This window comes from Protopterus annectens, chromosome 4.part1 (assembly GCF_019279795.1).
Source record: "Protopterus annectens isolate FY-2018-M chromosome 4.part1, PAN1.0, whole genome shotgun sequence".
NCBI classification, from domain to species: domain Eukaryota; kingdom Metazoa; phylum Chordata; order Ceratodontiformes; family Protopteridae; genus Protopterus; species Protopterus annectens.
Genome location: NC_056734.1, coordinates 36,512,912 through 36,534,780, shown reverse-complemented (window position 1 = coordinate 36,534,780; position 21,869 = coordinate 36,512,912). Strand labels below are relative to the sequence as shown.

The 21,869-nt window shown below is 35.8% G+C and overlaps 1 protein-coding gene across 1 annotated transcript in view; it reads left to right on the top strand.

Annotated features, from left to right (window-relative positions):
• Positions 1-21,869, top strand: part of LOC122801170 (maltase-glucoamylase, intestinal-like) — a 516,102-nt gene that overhangs the window by 43,744 nt on the left and 450,489 nt on the right. The window contains exon 7 of the mRNA XM_044070733.1: positions 9,120-9,291. Coding sequence (XP_043926668.1) covers positions 9,120-9,291 — 172 coding nt within the window. The remainder of the gene's footprint in view (positions 1-9,119; positions 9,292-21,869) is intronic.

Sequence of the window (21,869 nt, the reverse complement as noted above, 5' to 3'; positions counted from 1 at the left end):
TATTTTTGCTTGCCGGTTTTGCTAACTTATTGATGAAGTCCCCAGTTCTTTCAGGGTGATATAGAGATTGCAGCAATGCTCAGCTGTGTGATAATCAGGGATATTTATTGAATAAGAATGCTATTAATTCTTCTTTGTGGTTTGTGTTCAGTCATCTTGCACTAAAGCTGTTATGATACCTGTTTGGAGAACTGGCCAATCATTACTCCCTGAAATATGTTTTAAAGATTATTTTTCCAAAATACTGTTTTTGCAAAACAAGAATTAAAAAAAAAACACTTTGGAAAGCACTCCAAAACTATTTTGTTTTTACAGGCACCAGTGACATATTATGTCCTACATAAATTAGGGAATAAAGTGCTTTAGCTTTATAATAATCTCAAAAACATGCACTGCTCTGACTTAAAATTACTATTTTCAATTAGTCTACATTTACACATTGTCATTTTTAAGGTCTATCTAATTCTTAATGCCACAATTATTGCCATAAAACATGTATTAACTGTCATTTCTGTTGTTCTGTTATGTTGCTACATAAGAATAAGACTCAAAGGTACTTTCATTTCTCTTGCTAAGAATCAATTAATCCTTTTAACTTGTGTTCTTCCTTCATGCAAATGTGGAATAATTGTTGCACTTGTTATATAATAGTGTGCATCTTTTCTACAAAACATTCTTATTTGCATTATTCATTCTTGATGAATTTTCAGGATACATAAAATATTATAGTTTGGTGTATAGTATGAAGATGCTGATATTTTGAAAATAGAATCATGTAGAATAAACTGCTGTGATTATTAATAGGAATTCAGAATTCAAATCCATTCCAGAATACAAATAAAGCAGTGTGTGTCTGTGCAGCCTCCAAATGAATACCTATACCAAACTTAGAAAAAAAAAAACATTCAGGCTCAAGTAGTAAATACATTAAAGAAGAACCGCTGAATCACAAATTCTTCAGAAAATTTCTTCAAAATGAGGAACATCTGAATGCTGATAAAATATCCATTTATTAAATATTAAAGTAAAGATTGAGAGCTGTATGAAACTTCATCAGAATCATACTATCATATCTTAGTCAGTATAAATATCCTTTTCAATCACATGTTAACTTTTATCCAATCACAAAACTGAAGCTATTAATTAAAAATTATTAATTAAAATTCATTGACTAAAAATGCTGTTGCAATATCAAACCATTTTTCAAAGCATATGAAATATACTGTGCATGAAAAAATCTTGTTATTATGAACACTTATAAGCAATATAAGAAAACATGTTGGATTTTTTTGGATGCTACCATTTCAAAGAACTTGGTAAAAGGCTGTTTTGACTCTAAAATACATAGAAAACCCTCTTTTTCAAATAGCTATTTGGACATCCACAGCTGCCACCCACATATTTGTTGTTGTTGTTGTGTCTTTCGGCTTTTCCCGGTTAGGGTTCACCACAGCGGAACTACGGTCCGCTAATGATTGGCAGTAGATTTGCCAGCCCTGACGCACAACCTTCAATGAAGGTCCGCCCATTCACGCATGTCTCCACACAGAAGACGCTCTAGCTGAGAATCAAACAGGACAACATCTTACTGTGAGGGTACTACACTATCGCAGCACCACCACCGCAGTGCCACCCACATATTTGTAAGAAAAATATTTTCAAGGGTCAACTAGTCAGGGCAGTCAGGATATGTTCAGATTACAAAAGTTTCCTGGTAGAGGCTGACACGATGGATAACATGTTCCTGGATAGGAACTACCCACAGTTATTGTTTAACAATATTAAAACCTCTGTGGTAAAACGTTTGGGCACCAGGTACAAACCCCTTTAGGGTGCAGAACAAACATTGGTTAACATATGTGATACACATGATAGAGTTAATTATGCACATTTTTTGCGTTGACTTTCAATAATTGTGCAAATAAAATTAAAGATATAGTACTTAATAACCAGAACATTTTGAAAGTCAACAATTATATTTGAAAACATTAGGTGTAATACCTAATTTTGTTTACAAAACAGCCAAGAACTGTAAATACCTACTTGAACATCCTTTAACTGTTAAAAATAGTAATAACAGAGGTACTTTTATATGTGGGATATGTAAGCAGTGCCCCCTTATCCTGGAATAATCTGTTATTACCTTTATCTGTTTTTCACATAAGGTACACTTGGCATCTGGTAACTGTGCCACAACTGGGGGGTTGTTTATATTGCTATATGTAAACCGTGTTTCAAATTCTACACAGAGCAAACAGAAAGGCAATTTAGGAAAAGAGTATAGGAACACACATAAGCAATCTTGAAAAGTAACTGAAATATTGCCATGTACAAACATACTTTAGTTTGTAACAATTCCAATTTAATCTTTGCAAGCTTGGAAGTAGTTTTTCCTGACATAAGGGGTGGCTTGTGGGAGACAAAGTTGGAACATAGGAAATTAATATGGCAATTGAAGCTTGGTGCAACACATGGTATGGGATTTAATGACCAGGTATCTATAGTTACAATATTGAACTGAGGACCAATGTTACTTAAAGTCTTTTTTGAACAAATTTTCTTATATTGCTTTTAAAGTGTTAATAATAACAAGATTTTTATCATGCACTGTATATCTTGTATGTTTTCAAAAATGGTTTGATATTTTACTCTCATCACAACACTGTTTCATTTTAATGAATGAATTTTAATTAATGATTTGAAATTAATGGCTTCACTTTTGTGACTGGATAAAAGTTATCATGTGATTGCTTAAAAGGATATTTAAACTGATTAAGATGTCAAAGTCAAAAGTCAAAGTAAACTTTATTGTCATTCAGAAATCACACAAGTGCAAAAACTGAATGAAATTCCGTATCTCCAGACTCAATGTGCAGACATTCAGGCTCACATAGTATATACCTTAAAGCAGAACTGTTGAATCACAAATTCTAAATTTCTTCAAAACCAGGAACATCTGAATGCTGATAAAATATCCATTTATTAAATATTAAAGTAACGGTTGAGAGCTGTAGTCCCTAAACCAGCATGGAATTTCATCAGAACCATACTGTCATATATTAGTCAGTTTAAATATCCTTTTCAAACAATCACATTAACTTTTATCCAATCACAAAACTGAAGCTATTAATTAAAAATTATTAACTAAAATTCATTGACTAAAAAATGCTATTGCAATGACAGTAAAATATCAAATCATTTTCCAAAACATGCAAAATATACAGTGCATGAAATAAGTCTTGTTATTATAAACACTTTAAAAGCAATATAAGAAAACATGGTGGATTTTTTGGACTTCACCATTTCTAAGAATTTGGCAAAAGGCTGTTTTGAATCTAAAATATATAGGAAACCCTCTTTTTCTAATAGCTATTTGGACCTCCACAGCTGTCACCCACATATTTGTAAGAAAAATATTTTCAAGGGTCAACTAGTCAGGGTAGTCAGGATATGTTCAGATTTCAAAAGTTTCCTGGCAGAGACTGATATGATGGTTAACATCTTCCTGGATAGGAACTGCCCACAGTCATTGTTTAACAATATTAAGACCTCTGTGGTAAAAGGTTGGGGCACCAGGTACAAACCCCTTTTGGGTGCCGAAAAAACATTGGTTAACATATGAGATGCACAGGATAGAGTTAATTATACAACTTTTTGTGTTGACTTTCAATAATTGTGCAAATAAAATTAAAAATATAGTACTTAATAACTGTAAAATTTTGAAAGTCAACAAATACATTTGAAAAAATTAGGTGAGATACCTAATTTTCTTTACAGAACAGCCAAGAACTGTAAATGCCTACTTGAACATCCTTTAACTGTTAAAATAGTAATAACAGATGCACCTGTACATGTGAAATATGTAAGCAGTGCCCCCTTATCCTGGAATAATCTGTTATTACCTTTATCTGTTTTCCGCACAACTTGGCATCTGGTAACTGTGCCACCATGGGGGGGGGGGGGTTATATTGCTATATGTAAACCATGTTCCTAATTCTACATAGGGCAAACAGAAAGGCAATTTAGGAAAAGAATATTCAAACACACATAAGCAATTTTGAAAAGTAACTGAAATATTGCCATGTACAAACATACTATAGTTTGTAAAAATTCCAAATTCATGTTTGCAGTCTTGGAAGTAGTTTCCCCTGACATAAGGGGTGGCTTGTGGGAGACAAAGTTGGAACACAGGAAATTAATATGGCAATTAAAGCTTTGTGCAACACATTGTATGGGATTTAATGACCAGGTATGTATAGTTACAATATTAAATTGAGGACCAATGTTACTTAAGGTCTTTTCTGAACAAATTTTCTTATAGTGCTTTTAAAGTGTTAATAATAACAAGAATTTTATCATACACAGTATATTTTTTATGTTTTGAAAAATGGCTTGATATTTTACTGTCATCACAACACTGTTTCATTTTAATGAATTAATTTTAATTAATGATTTTAAATTAATGGCTTCACTTTTGTGACTGGATAAAAGTTAACATCTGATTGTTTGAAAACAATACTTAAACTGACTAAGATGTCAAAGTCAAAGTCAAAAGTCAAAGTAAACTTTATTGTCATTCCAAAATCACACAAGTGCAAAAACTGCACGAAATTCCATATCTCCAGATTCAATGTGCAGACATTCAGGCTCACATAGTATATACCTTAAAGCAGAACTGTTGAATCACAAATTCTTCAGAAAATTTCTTCAAAACCAGGTACATTGAATGCTGATGAAATATCCATTTATTAAATATTAAAGTAAAGGTTGAGAGCTGTAGTCCCTAAACCAGTATGGAACTTCATCAGAACCATACTATTAAATATCTTAGTCAGTTTAAATATCCTTTTCAAACAATCATGTTCATTTTTATCCAGTCACAAAACTGAAGCTATTAATTAAAATGATTAATTAAAATTCATTGTCTAAAAAATGCTGTTGCAATGACAGTAAAATATCAAACCATTTTTCAAAACATGCGAAATATACAGTGCATGAAAAAAATCTTATTATGAACACTTTAAAAGCAATATAAGAAAACATGGTGGATTTTTTGGATGTCATCATTTCTAAGAATTTGGCAAAAGGCTGTTTTAACTCTAAGATATATAGGAAACCCTCTTTTTCTAATAGCTATTTGGACCTCCACAGCTGCCACCCACATATCTGTAAGAAAAATATTTTCAAGGGTCAACTAGTCAGGGTAGTCAGGATATCTTCAGATTAAAGAAGCTTCCTGGCAGAGACTGATACGATGGTTAATATGTTCCTGGATAGGAACTGCCATTAGTCATTGTTTAACAATATTAAGACCTCTGTGGCAAAAGGTTGGGGTACCAGGTGCAAACCCCTTTTGAGTGCCGAACAAACATTGGTTAACATATGAGATACACATGATAGAGTGAATTATATTAATTTTTGTGCTGACTTTCAATAATTGTGCAAATAAAATTAAAGATATAGTGCTTAATAACTGGAACATTTTGAAAGTCAACAACTACATTCAAAAACATTAGGTGGGATACATCATTTTATTTACAAAACAGCCAAGAACTGTAAATATCTACTCGAACATACTTTAACTGTTAAAACTAGTAATAACAGAGGAACTTGTAGATGTGAAATATGTAAGCAGTGCCCCCTTATCCTGGAATAATATGTTATTACCTTTATCTGTTTTCCGCACAAGGTTCACTTGTCATCTGGTAACTGTGCCACCATTGGGTGGGTGGTTTATATTGCTATATGTAAACCATGTTCCAAGTTCTACATAGGGCAAACAGAAAGGCATTTTAGGAAAAGAATATATGAACACACATAAGCAGTCTTGAAAAGTAACTGAAATATTGCCATGTACAAGCATACTTTAGTTTGTAAAAATTCCAAATTCATGTTTGTAGTCTTGGAATTAGTTTTCCCTGACATAAGGGGGTGGCTTGTGGGAGACAAAGTTGGAAGACAGGACATTGATATGCAATTGAAGCTTGGTGCAACACATGGTATGAAATTTAATGACCAGGTATCTTTAGTTACAATATTAAATTGAGGACCAGTGTTACTGAAAGTCTTTTCTGAACAAATTTTCTTGTATTGCTTTTAAAGTGTCAATAAGAAGAAGATTTTTATCATGCACTGTATATTTTTTATGTTTTCAAAAATAGTTTGATATTTTACTGTCATCACAACAATGTTTCATTTTAAAGAATATATTTTAATTAATGATTTTAAATTAATGGTGTCACTTTTGTGACTGGATAAAAGTTAACGTGATTGTTTGAAAAGGATATTTAAACTAATTAAGATGTCAAAGTCAAAGTCAAAAGTCAAAGTAAACTTTATTGTCATTCAGAAATCACACAAGTGCAAAAACTGAATGAAATTCCATATCTCCAGACTCAATGTGCAGACACCATACAGACTATTTTCACAGACATTTACAGATATAACACCTGGCTATTACATCAGAGACATGCAGTTAGACAGACATATTGCACATAAGCTAGAAGGCTTCTCTCCAACGCAAATAGATTCAGTGCAAACTTCACCTCCCTCTCACCTTCAAAAGGGCCCACAACAATACTGGAAAAGTGTAGTGACCCGGAAATGACAGAAGTACAGGTAAAAACAGCCCTTTCAAAAGCCAAAAACACAGCATCAATGGGGCCAAATGGTGTCCCAGGCTGCGTCTTGCACGAACTACAGAACAAACTAACCCCCCCACCTAAACACTCTGTTCAGCCTCAGCCTCTCCACAGGTTACATGCCCATAGAATGGCACACAGCAATGGTTATTCTGCTCCACAAAGGAGGAGCCACAACTGACCCTGGTAACTATTGCCCCATAAGCCTGGCTAGCCTTGTCTGCAAGGGAAAGGCGGTTCACATAGCCTACCTTGATCTCGCCAAGGCGTTCAACACCATTCCTCACTCCGGTATTATAGAAAAACTCACCAGCCTGAACATAAACCCCTGTGTCACAAGTTGAGTTGCCAACTGACTTATAGACAGAACTCACACGATAAGAATAGCGGGCTCCAGGTCCAACTTTAAAGTGGTGTCCCGCAAGGCTCTGTTCTGGAACCCCTACTGTTTGGCATATATTTCTCAGAAGTACAGGCAAACACAGGAGGACTATGGCTAACCAAGTTCACCAATGACTGCAAACTGGGAGCCATAATTTACTCTCCGGCTGACACCGACATCCTTCAAAGAGGCCTTACTGAGACAGACACCTGATGTCAAAGTTATGGCCTCAAGCTAAATGCCAAAAAATGCATAGTCATCCCGTTTTGGAAAAACAAAACACCCACAAATTACCACATAGGCAGCAGCCTCCTTAATACAGAAGAGGTAATAAGAGATCTGGGGACCCAGGTAGATAGTAATCTCTCCTTTGACAATCATATTGTCAAAGTAGTTAGGAGATCCTTCTATGTGGCCCATTTAATTACTAGAATCTAGCATCTAGAAATAAAGAGGTTATAGTGCCCCTCTACTCGTCACTCATCAGACCCATCATAGAGTACAATGCCTCATTTGGGATGTACCTCACAAGACACTTCCAACAGCTGGAAAGACCACAAAAGCACCTCAGCAAGAGGATTACTGGCCTCAAACATATGTACTATGCAGCCCAACTGAAAAAACTCCAGCTATACTCAGTGACATTTCGCTTACTAAGAGGTGATCTCTGCCTGACTTACAAAGCCATGTCCAACTCAGAATTGATGGACATGCTCCACCTAAAAAAATCCAAGTCACTGCGAGCCATGCACTCTAGTGAATTAAACCTCACCACAACAATAAATAGAACATGCTGGAGGGATAGATTCCTGTCACAGAGACTCCCCATGCTTTGGAACAAAATTCCTAACTACATTAGGCAGAGCCCCTCACTAACACTCTTCAAGAGAAGCCTTGACGAGTGGATGGGTAACAGAAAATACACCCCTGGGATCACTTCATTGGCTCTGCTTGACAGAGGCTCAGTTAGTTAATCAATGGGGAGGTAAAAGCCGACACACACTGGCTAGGCTTATACATGCCCTCGGGCAGATAGCCTAATACCTACCTATGAACATATGAACCTATAATTAGAAACACATTTTATTTTGAACTGAACACTTACTTACATGAGACATTTGTATTGCACAGGTACTTGGTTAAGACATTGCATTGGTCCTTGCACAGAAAGACATTGCATATTGCACTGTGAACATTAGAATATTGCACTATGGACCTTAGAATATTGTACTATGGTTAATTTATGGATTTGCACGTATTGCACTGAAAGAGGAGATATTTTACTGCATTGCTACTTCTCTAGATGGTTACAGTCATGGCGAATATTGCACTAAGTATTAGGTGAAACTGGTAAAAAGGTTCTTGCACAATTTGAGACAGTTTCTACTGACCCAGTTGTACATCATGGAGTGTAGTGGTTATTAAAGGTTAGCAGCCTGATGACATTAGGGAAGAAGCTGTTCCTGAATCTCGTAGTTCTGGAACGTATGCTTCGAAAGCACTTTCTGGATGATAGATGCAGGAACGGTTTGTAAGCAGGGTGAGTACAGTCTTTAATTATTCCTCTGGACCTACTGAGACATCTGGATAAGTACAAGTTGTGGACAGGTGGGATTCTAATGAAGTCCCATACTATTTTAGGGACAAAAGCACTCAGCTTTTATTTGGATATTTAATAAATGGATATTTCATCATCATTCAGTTTATCATGTTTTTGGAGACATCTTCTGAAGAACTTTTGATCCAACAGTTCTGTTTTTAAGGTATACACTATGCGAGCCTAAATTGTTTCTTTCTAAGTTTAGGAATTCAGACTTGTGAGTTATTTAATTAGTTAAGTTTTACACAAAGCATCAGTGTTTCTGGCAAAAGTTAAGAGCACTTACTATTTTATTGAACAAATCTGATATAGCAGTTATGACATAATGCATTTAGCAAAGTACAAAATGAATTTAATTGCTCTGTCTCCATTTATACTTTTGCATTGAACTAATTCCTCGATGTACAGCAGGACACATATCAAAAAAAAAAAAATGAGTAGAAATTTTCAAGTACAAAAACTTAGTTTGTTTAACATTAATTTATTTAATATTTAGGTTTGATACCACTATTGGACCCTTGGTGTATTCTAATCAGTATTTACAGCTTACAATGAAAGTTCCTAGCAGTAATATTTATGGATTGGGAGAACATGTCCATCAGAATTATCGTCATGATGTGAACTGGAGGACCTGGCCTATCTTCACCAGAGATGCATTCCCAAATGGGGTAAGCTAAAATAAAATTAATAAAAAATATTCAGTTAATTGAAGTCTTTTATGTAATTATGTTACACAACTATTCTTAGAATGTGACTATCATAAATTCATGCCACATGAAAATGTAGCCCTCTTTCTTCTTTTGCAAGTTTCTGTGTTTATACAGCAACTTTCAATATACACTTAATAGTTTATTTTACATGGAAAACAAATAAGACAACAGCAATACTGTTATTTTTGCAATGACTATAATAATCTACAGTAGAACCGACACACACACATGACATAAAGGGTTAAAGCCCGACCATAGCCCAGGTGAACTGATGTCCATTATTCATGCTCACACTCGATAGCACAGACTGAAGGTATGGGAGTTCTCATCATGGCGGGGGGGGGGGGTTCACACATCAGTGCACTGATGTCCCTGTTGGTGACTGGAGAGACAATAACATATAGTGCTGCCTGGAATGGGTGGAACATACTGCTGACATCAAACCTATTGTGGAGGGAATGGGCAGGGAAGTGCTGGTGCCCATGACACATCCCATACACAGGGTGCTACACACATGCATGGGGGTTGGGAATTAAAGGAAGTACACTCCCTGGCAATAATACAATGCTACCTCAGGAGCCTCAGTCTTCTCAATGGCACTGAGAATGGGTCCGAGAGAGTCCAGAGGAGCATGAGCAGGTTAGGATGAGGACATATTATGAGGCAGCTGAAGGTCAGCTGCAAGAATCATGAACTAACAAAAAAAGACCACAAAACCTTTTTCAGGGATAAACACAGAATGTATAACCAACTCTAAGAGTTTCTTTTTATTTCCTCTGGATTTCAGAACTTGAGAATAAAATTAAAATGCTGATCCTTAGAAAAGAAGCTGAGAAAACAACAAAGACTATCCCACTTGCAGTAATCAGGAAGGTATTGCAGCATAGTAGCTTCAGCAACTAACTTTGGAGCAGGATATTAAGGATACTGTGATATTTCATTTAAGATATTCATACTGTTCTCCAAAAGCAAGCTGGATAATATCATTCAAAACATTAAGCCTCTCATTAAGCACAGAGAAAAAGGGAACAATTCTGGCTTTGGAAGAAATGTTCCATGAGGTACACAACTGAAAATGTTCCATGAGGTACACAACTGAAAATGTTCCATGAGGTACACAACTGAAAATGTTCCATGAAGTACACAACTGAAAATGTTCCATGAAGTACACAACTGAAAATGCTTATCTGTTTCAGAGGGAAAGACCTCTTTGTTTCTTATACAAATAGTGGCATCAGGTGAAAATACTGACTTTACATGTAAAAGTCTGGTAAGGGCACAAGCTTGCATGTGAGGTGGTACTCCGGTCAAGATGATAACAATGTCTTTTTTTTTTTTTATTTCACCAAATTACTGGTTACGTATATCTAGTAAACAGAGTACTAAAACAAACTGAACTACTAAAAAGAAAAATAGTCAGGATTGTTCCAGTAAAGCCTCAAAGTATTATTGCTTTTTAATCCAATGTGCAATTTCGTTCAACTCCCTGATTGAACTTCTTCAGATAAAAACAGTTCTCTCATACCATTTCATTTAAAACACATAATTAAAGAACACGTTTCAAAAACACCTATCACAATGTTACATTAATTAAAAGCATAATTAACACTTGTCCACCCATAACCAGCAGCAATTAATGGGCGGAAACATGAATCCTCACTTCTGGCTGAAAAATCAAAGTAGGAAAGTCAAATATAAAAAATTGTATATAAAGAAACTTAGTTAAATGTTTTAACCACAATACAAGTACGGGTACAACAGACAACTCAATCACATACAATACAAAGTAACACAACCATCTAACACATAAAACATTAAAATGCATTGATCTTCTGGTTAGATGTATCCAAAATATATCAAAAACAGTTTGAATCAATGCACTAAACCTAAAATCATGTTCTATAAGGTGTACCAGGATAACGGATTGGACTAGCAGTCAACAACAGTCGCTTGCTGTCAGAAGTATAGAGTTTCTTTTTGTTGGTCATTTACTCATGCAGTCACCCTTGTTCTTACATAAATAAGTTAAGTAGAAAACATTTACCTTAATAAGGCTTCTTTGCAAGGGGAAACAATTCATACCAAGGCCTTTGAATATTAAGGAACTCTGTCTCTGATGGTTTAGATTTTTGGATCCATCAAAGCAAGTCTCCGCCTCATACCCTGATATGTCATCTAGTGGGCGTGCTTTATTGGCAAACGGCTACCCCGTCATCAGCAGCAAGCCCAGCCCACTAACCAAGTTAAAGCATGCTCATATTTCTTCCAAGCATAAATTATCAATTTATAAGTACAGAACTATTGGTGGTAAACAAATCATCCAGTTCTTACAGAATCTCTGCTATTGTGAGGTATCTTCCCAAGATCTATCGTGGGCAATGTTAAGCAGAATGGAACCTCCCATTGAGCGAGGGAAGTACAAGTCTGAATTAGTGAAATTATTTATCCTGGGCATATCAGATTATGATGTTATGTTATATTGTGACCATCACTCTGCCGTTTTAATGAACAAACATAGGTTAATTTGGCAGGAAGGAGTAAGACTCTCACAAGTGACCCAGTTAGCCAGAGAACCAGGAGGGGAATAAACTAATTTTAAATATACCCTGTATAGGATAGAGGAGGTCAGTCTAGAAGCATTACACATATATAATTAATTAAAAAAAACTCATAACAAGCTTCATATAGTTACCTCCTAAAAACACCAATACTTAAAAAACTCTAGCCACTAGCCACTACGCAGTGTTACAAACCCACATGATGACATCTATAAGTATAAATCATCTAAGCTTTAGAGCATTTAACTAAGGGATACTATGCATAAGCTAGTCAATTTCATATTACGTTTCAATAAAAAGTCTTAACTCCCTAAAAGATCATGAAACCCTTCACGGTGCCATGGGTTGACACAATAACAAACGGCATCTAAAATTGTACATCATCTGAATGCTAACATATTTATGGCTATATAAGCTTAAACATTATAGGCATGACTTGAATGGATTCATATTAAGTTACAATTTCAAAGGTCATGTCAATGTGTACTCTATATCTAAAATTATCTTTCCAAGCTTTTCAATTTTAGGATGCATTTGATAGAACAGGCATCATTCAGCCCTGGATATTTATATGCATCTAGCTTAATTTGCCATAGCAATTCGAGTTCTTCCAATTTTAAACTCTTTGGGCCTCCCCTTATGTTATGTGCGACTTCATCAATAGCTGAATATTTGAAAGAATGGCCTGTGAAGCATGACATTTTCTAGCTAGCCCTTGCCAATAGCATATTGGTGCTCGTAGATACGTTCACAGACATTATGGTCCATTTTGCCTATATGATAGGCAGGGCATTGCTGGCACTTGGCTAAATATATGACCGCCTTTGAACTGCAATTGAATTTATGCCTGATTTTATAATTCGTGCCATTAATGTCAAACAATTTAGTTGCCCTGATATGTCTGCAAAAATTACAGTTCTCACATCTAGACATGCCAGCCAAATTAGACTTCCTTAATATTTTACTCTCCAGTATGTTCTTCAAATCTGGACCTCTCCTATATGTAATCCTAGGTGGGTCCCCTATTCTACATGACAAGTCTTTGTTACTTTTGATTAAATCCCAGTTTTTATTTAAGATGTATGTAATCATCTGGCTATCCATACTGAAAGTGGTAATGAAGCTCATGAGGAACGTGTAAGCATAATTCGAGCTCACCTTCTCTATGATGTTCCTCCATTCAGTTTCATCATTAGGGCTTCTACAGTTAGTGGTACACAAAATAGGTGCAAAAAACCCTTTACATCTCTTGAGCTTCTCTTCAAAGGTCAAGGATTCAATCAATTTCCCAGGGTAGCCTCTACTGAGAAACATCATTTTTAAGGTCAGGCATTCATTTATGAAGTCTTCCTCTAGAGTTACTATCCTCGCAGCTCTTACCAATTGCCCTTTAACTACAAAGTGCTTCTAGTGGTAGGGGTGGTTACTTGTTGTTAATTGTTTCCCCTTGCAAAGAAGCCTTACTAAGTTAAATTTCTTTCTACTTAACTTATTTATGTAAGAACAAGGGTGACTGCATGAGTAAATGACCAACATAAAGAAACTCTATACTTCTGACAGTAAGCGACTGTTGTTGACTGCCGGTCCATTCCATTATCATGGTACGCCTTATAGTGACATGCTCTTAAATTTGGTGCATTGATTCAAACTGTTTTTGATATATTTTGGATACATCTAACCAGAAGATCAACGCATTTTAATGTTTTATGTGTTAGAAGGTTGTGTTACTTTGTATTGTAAGTATGTGACTGAGTTGTCTGTTGTACCCGTACTTGTATTGTGGTTAAAATATTTAACTAAGTTTCTTTATGTATGATGTTTTATATATGACTGTCTTATTTTGAAGTGAGGATTCATGTTTCCGCCCATTGATTGCTGCTGATAATGGGCAGACAAGTGTTAATTATGCTTTTAATTATTGCAACATTGTGATAGGTGTTTTTGAAACATGTGTTCTTTAATTATGTGTTTTAAATGAAATGGTATGAGAGAACTGTTTTTGTCTGAAGAAATTCAACCAGGGAGTTGAACGAAATTGCACATTGGATTAAAAAGCAAAAATACTTTAAGGATTTACCGGAGATTCCTGACTGTTTTTCTTTTTAGTAGTTCAGTTTGTTTTAGCACGCTGTTTTTTGGTTTCTTATGGCATCAGGAGGCCAGGTTAGTCCTAATTTATACTCACAGCTGGCTGTTAATAGTGAGGGTGGCAACCTCACTGCGTTAATAGAGGTACTAACACAAAAGGTCAATTTGTTAGCAACATGGATGGAATCCTTGGACCAACAGTATAAGGAGTTGCAGACTACTAATGCTGCAATGAATAGACAGGCAATAGTAGCAGGTTCAGTGAGAGTGGTTCAGAACATCCCACCGAATAGATCGATAATAGGGCTTGGTTCCCAACAGAACAACAATGTGAATCTACAAGCTATGAATCAGGATGGGAACAACAGCCCAAATCAGCTGAATGTAACCTCGGGGCTTATTGGGATCCCCATTCTTGAGGACTGGGTCAATGGAACTTTTGCCTTATCATTTGAGTACCCAGCCTCTGAAAGGGGACAACTGGCTGGAGGTTTAAATATGAATCAAGCAACATCAGCACCAATTAATGTGAAACTTAACAGCTTGGATCATAAACTTCTGAAATTAAAGAAGTTACAACTCGAAATGCAGTACTTCAAAGAATGTATTAAACAGCGAATGATTCCAAAGGGCCTCCAGAAGGCACAGTACCACACTGGTATTGAAGTAAATTCACCTTTCCATTTAGTGCTTTTCCAGCACTTTGATAGACAAGGAATGGAATTTAATGAATTAATGATCAAACATTATACTATATGGGTAGACTCAATTTCCAAGGAAGTCACCTCATTGGATAATGAAATTAAAGCCGACCTGGATTTTTCTAGGTATAAATATGACTATTCCAGAATCTTTAATAGCATTGAACAACTACTTACTAAATTAAAAGCCACTAGAGTGAAAAAACTAGAGCAGGACAGATGAGCGTATGACACTGATAGTGCTTATCCACAACCACCTACCTGCATCACAAGAGTGGTCAAATCATTATTATCAGCATAATAAGTGTGGGAACAATGAAGTGAATGTAAACTTGGAGAACGATGACTTAATCATTGAATCGGAGGACAGCCCAGGGACCAGCGATGTGGGAAGGAGTGACAGGATCAAGAACCAGGAATCCAAACATCCAAACCACCAAAACTTTCGGGACCCCCATCAGGTGGGTACAGTCCCCAAACAACAGAACAAGCCACAACCCAGGAGGAACATACAGAGGTCCTACAAATGGAAGAGATAAAAACAACAATGGCCTTGAGGTAGTCACCAACATTGCAGGAGACTTCAGAATTTATAACTTTTCCTCACTGTGTGTGACATCAGACCTAGTAGAGCTATTAACGAAGGGATATACGTTTGTTCCTAGCCTCCATACAGACCTACCAAGGGCAATTATAGACATTAAATGCTTCATAAGGAAATTGAATTTGAAGGTGCTATTGGGAGATGGGTCAACTGAACTGAATAACCCCTTATGCATAGCCAGCACCTTTAACCCTTCAACTAATCCAACATTACAAGATTTCGAAAAGTTATGTGAGTTGGATCTCCTCTCAATACATGCTAGAAAAAATAGGAGGTACTTACCTTCACCCAGCAACAACTTTAATGTGTCTAAACAAAAGTGGGACTCTTTGACCTGCTTGAGAGAAGCAGATGTGAGAGTTAGTAAGCCAGACAAGTGTGGGGGCCTAGTCATAATGGATAATTGGGACTATGTAGCCCATATGCATATGATCTTAGCTACAGTGGCATACCAAAAGGTCTCATTGAATGAATTTAATTTAACCCAGCAATGAATTATTGGCTATATTGAGCAATTATTTATTGATGGAAGAATAAATATAAAGACATATAACTATTTGAGTATGTCTTTTCCTCAGACACCGGCCCTTATTGGTATTCCCAAAATCCATAAGAGTATGACAGACCCCCCCCAATGCGACCCTTGGTACATGCAAGGAACTCGATCACATACCCTTGTGCCAATGGGTGGACTCTATCTTAAAGAAATACTTACCACTCCAGACACAAATTTGTAAGGACTCATGGTCTTTTTTACAGAAAATGGATCAACTAAAATTTGATGAAGACCATGGGTTCCTTACAACAGATGTAAAAGATCTATATACCTCAATGCCCCATGAAGTAGGATTAGAGTGGATAAGATCTTTTTTGAACAGGAAAGGTGCTGATACAACAGAGATCGACCTGGTGCTCGAATTATTGGACATAACTTTATCCAATAATTTCTTTCTATTTGACAATGAATATTTTCTGCAAAAGATTGGGGTGGCCATGGAATCACCTTGTGGGGCAAGTGTGGCTAATTTAGTCATGGCCCAATGAGAGTTTGAATTTATCTCTAAGATTAAATGCATAAAAGACAAGATCATCTTCTACATATGCTTCCTGGATGACATCTTCATCATCATCAAAGGTGATAGAGATAAAGCTGAGTCCCTGGTAGGTTATTTTAATAATACCACAAGCTTTTTAAAATTTACATCTAGTTTTAGCAACGATGAAATTAGCTACTTAGACATCAACTTAAAGAAGGATGTCCATAACCGAGGTTATACAGCAAGAGTGTATAGAAAGAGTACATATTTGAACTCCTTTCTGCACTTCACAAGTAACCACCCCTACCACCAGAAGCGGTCTGTAGTTAAAGGGCAATTGGTAAGAGCTGCAAGAATAGTAACTCTGGAGGAAGACTTCATAAATGAATGCCTGACCTTAAAACGGATGTTCCTCAGTAGAGGCTACCCCGAGAAATTGATTGAATCCTTGATCTTAGAAGTGAAGCTCAAGAGATGTAAAGGGTTCTATGCACCTATTTTGAGTATCACTAACTATAGAAGCCCTAATGATGAAATTGGAATGGAGAAATATCATAGGGTAGGTAAGCTTGAATTCTGCTAACACGTTCCCCATGAGCTTGATCATCACTTTCAGTATGGATAGCCAGATGAGTAAATACATCTTAAATAAAAAATGGGATATATTCAAAAGTAACACAAACTTGTCGTGTAGAATAGAGGACCCACTTATGATTACATATAGAAGAGGTCCAAATCTGAAAAACTTATTGGAGGGTAAAATATTAAGGAAGTTTAATTTAGATGGCATGTCTAGATGTGAGAACTGTAATTTTTGCAGACATATCAGGGCAACTAAATAGTTTGACATTAACAGCATGAATTATAAAATCAGGCATAAATTCAATTGCAATTCAAAGGCGGTCATATATTTAGCCAAGTGCCAGCAATCCCCTGCCTATTATATAGGCAAAATGAACCGTAAGGTCCATGAACACATCTACGAGCACCAATATGCTATTGGCAAGGGCAACCTAGAAAATGCCTTGGTGAAACATGTGTCATGCTTCACATGCCATTCTTTCAAATATTCAGCTATTGATCAAGTTGCACATAACATAAGGGGAGGCCCGAATAGTTTAAAATTAGAAGAACTCAAATTGCTATGGCAAATTAAGCTAGATGCATATAAATATCCAGGGCTGAATGATGCCTGTTCAATCAAATGCATCTTAAAATTGAAAAGCTTGGAAAGATAATTTTAGATATAGTGGACACATTGACATGACCTTTGAAATTGTAACTTAATATGAATCCATTCAGGTCATGCGTATAATGTTTAAGCTTATATAGCCATAAATATGTTAGCATTTGGATGATGTACAATTTTAGATGCCTCTTTTTATTGTGTCAGCCCATGGCACCTTGAAGGGTTTCATGATCTTTTAAGGAGTTAGACTTTTTATTGAAATGTAATATGAAATTGACTAGCTTATCCATAGTATCTCTTAATTATATGCTCTACCTCTTAGATGATTTATACTTATAGGTATCATCATGTGTGTTTGTAGCACTTCGTAGTGGCTAGAGTTGTTTAAACATTGGTGTTTATAGGAGGTAACTATATGAAGCTTGTATGAGGTTTTTTGAAATGAATTATATATGTTTAATGCTTCTAGATTGACCTCCTCCACCCTATACAGGTGTTGTTTAAAAGTAGTTTATTCCCCTCCTGGTTCTCTGACTAATTGGGTTACTTTAGAGAGTCTTTCTCCTTCCTGCCAAATTAACCTACATTGGTTCATTAAAATGGCTAAGTGATGGTCACAGTATAACATAACATCATAATCTGATATGCCCAGGATCAATAATTTCATTAATTCAGACTTGTACTTCCCTGGCTCAATGGGAGGGTCCATTCTGCTTAACATTGCACTTGATAGATCTTCAGAAGATATCTCACAATAGCAGAGATTCTGTAAGAACTGGATGATTTGTTTACCATCATTAGTTCTGTACTTATAAATCGATAGTTTATGCTCGGAAGATATATGAGCATGCTTTAACTTGGTTAGTGGGCTGGGCTTGCTGCTGACAATAGGGTAGCCGGTTGCCAATACAGCATGCCCACTAGATGACTATCAGGGTATGGGGTGGAGACTTGCTTTGATGGATCCGAGGATGTAAACCATCAGAGACAGAGTTTCTTAATATTCAAAGGCCTTGGTTTGAATTGCTTCCCCTTGCAAAGAAGCCTTATTAAGGTAAATGTTTTCTACTTAACATATTTATGTAAGAACAAGGGTGACTGCATAAGTAAATGACCAACAAAAAGAAACTCTATACTTCTGACAGTAAGTGACTGTTGTTGACTGCCAGTCCATTCTGTTATCATGGTACACCTTATAGTGACATGCTCTTAGATTTGGTGCATTGATTTAAACTGCTTTTGATATATTTTGGATACATCTAACCAGAAGATCAATGCATTTTAATGTTTTATGTGTTAGAAGGTTGTGTTACTTTGTATTGTAAGTATGTGATTGAGTTGTTTGTTGTACCCGTACTTGTATTGTGGTTAAAACATTTAACTAGGTTTCTTTATGTATGATGTTTTATATATGACTTTCTTATTTTGAAGTGAGGATTCATGTTTCCGCCCATTGATTGCTGCTGATAATGGGCAGACAAGTGTTAATTATGCTTTTAATTATTGCAACATTGTGATAGGTGTTTTTGAAACATGTGTTCTTTAATTATGTGTTTTAAATGAAATGGTATGAGAGAACTATTTTTATTTGAAGAAGTTCAACCAGGGAGTTGAATGAAATTGCACATTGGATTAAAAAGCAATAATACTTTGAGGCTTTACCGGAGCATTCCTGTCTGTTTTTCTTTTTACTTATATCTAGTAAACAATCCATCCATCTTCAACCCCATTTCCCATTTTTGCACATGGGGTCGGGGTGTCACTTCAACAGTGACAATCATCTTGAGCCAAGGTTTACACCACCAGTTGGCTAGCCCTGCCTCAGTCGTTCATCCATACCACTCAGTCACTCCGAGGACCAATTTAAAGTGACCAATCAACCTCCTACATGTCTTTGGAGTATGGGAAGAAACCAGAGCACCTGGAGGTAACCCACATGACTGCAGGGAGGACATGTAGACTCCACACAGAAGGAACCCCAGATGAGGATCGAATGGGCGAACCTCTTTCTGTTAGGCGACAACGCTAATCGTTGCACCACCACAGCTGCCCACATCCAGTAAACAATATGCAAGCAAAATATGAAGACACACTAAACCTTTTCTGAGGAAAAGCTGATTCTTGCAAAAACACTGAATTGTTTTTATAGAATAAAATATGCCCTGAAGTAAGCAGACAATAAAATGATCAAAATATATCGCCCTGTAGTGCTTAAATTAAATTATATGAAGCACATTTGAGTTTTGTCCTCTCAAAACATGGTTAAGTAAAATTAAGATAGTAAAACAGAATACTATTGATATGGAGTTTCAATACTGGAAGATAAGAAATGAATTAGTATAGTCAAAAAATAATAAGAGCAAGATTATTGTGTTAGTGGATCATTAAACCACAAATATTTTTTTTTCTGCAGAGTATATTTCCTTCCCTACAGAATGATCACTATACATACACATACTGAAAAGGTACAACTTTAAATCTTATTCTCATTTGTGACATTTCTATCCTGGTCAGCTTCCTTTGTGTACACCATGTTGATAATGACTAAAATCCCATGGTAATTTCTTTAGGAATTTGTCTCTCTTGCTCTTACATCATTATACCTATCACACCCAAAAGGTTCTTGCCAGTTGAAGCATGTATACCAAGCCTGTAGCTCCGTTTTGTTATTTCACACCCACTAGCGCCATTATACTATTCCGATTAAAATGTCATAGATTATTTTACTGTGTCCTGCCAATTAGAGCTGCATTCTTTCACTACCTTGGGGTAATAAAGATATTGAACCTTTAGTAGCCTGAAGGTGAAGAAGCCTAATAATGAATAAGAGCAACTTTGCTTGTTAACTAAGGTTTACAAGCCAGGAAATATGATAATATAGGTGACTCCAGGAAGGAAGAAGTTAGGAAAATGGTAAATGAAACTCGCAAAATTTTACTTTTTAAACATAATATGCTATCTCAGTTCTATCGTTATACTTCTGCAAGGTTTATTTTACAGACTGTGTAACACATACATATGAAGTAAATGTGAAAGCTGTGTAAAACAATTAACACTTTTAATGAGGATTATCAGGATTAACAAAATGTCTTGTAAATAAATGGAATTCTGATCTGACAGCAGAGACTTCATCCTTGCAGCCTCATCAGCTGTATGTCCATGAGGGATTATGGACAGAAATTACCTTTCCAATAGATCAGGATCATGTTAGGATGTCTGCCCCCACAAGGGCATATAAGGCTTAAAATTAAAAAAAAAATGCTTAATGTACTCCATACAGTTTTAGACTGTGTACAAGATAGCATTTCATTTTCAGTTTCTGCATTTCAAATATTACTTCAGCATCTGTATTCTTAGTTTCTGCAGCACCCCCCACCCACAGCTCCCAATGTGGTAGAGGCATGCCCACCTCTAAATACTCTAATACAATATTCCCACCGACTAAGAGTAAAGAGAAAATACATTTAGTTTACTTATATTTTCTCTCATGTTTTACTCAAATGTAAATGTTATCATTTCTTCATGTATCTTTCCTGTAAGGGATGTAAGATTTTATGGTTTCCCTTAAAACCATTACAATGTCTGATTGCTTTCATAATGATTCCATCTCATTCATTACTAGTAATGCATAACGACTCTTCACTATATGATCTGTTAAGTATTTTGCAATTTATTTTGTTATCTTCACTGGAATTCATCAACTTCTTGTGATGTCTCTACTTTGAATAAGCCATTAAGGTCATTTGACACTTTATTATCTCATACTGAAATTATCTCTTTAGTCTTACGCACTGCTCAGTACTCTTTTTCCCTCATAAATCTTACTGCAATACTGCTAAAATATGATTCTCTATCACATCTGTCTACTATACTGTAGGTCTCATGTTATCTTGTCTTCCTAGTTCTCACATCAGAATTCTCATTCCAGAAGAGCATATGTTGCTATTTTTTTTAACTATTCAAATAATACTTTCCCTAACTCTTCTCTTACTAGTGGGAGATTCTTCTTTAACATTTTGAATTGTCATACATCCTATGAAATCATTCAGTGCATCTCTTATTTTAGTACAGCCTATTTTGTGTTATTAAATTTCACTTTCACATTGTGTATTAGCAACTTAGATGCTTAGTTGCATTTTCATAACCCTGAGAAATTCTTCTAAAACATGTCCTCATTTCTGCTATATTGCTGAAGATTGTCTTTCACCAGCTACAGAATCTTATACTCCTTGCTCATATGATCAAATCACAAACTAAACTAAACAAAATATGGTGTCTAATATATCAGGGCGGACTTATTTCCCAGATGTGCTGTATATATTTTTATAGGTTTTTAGGTGAATACTTAGCTAAGTGCCT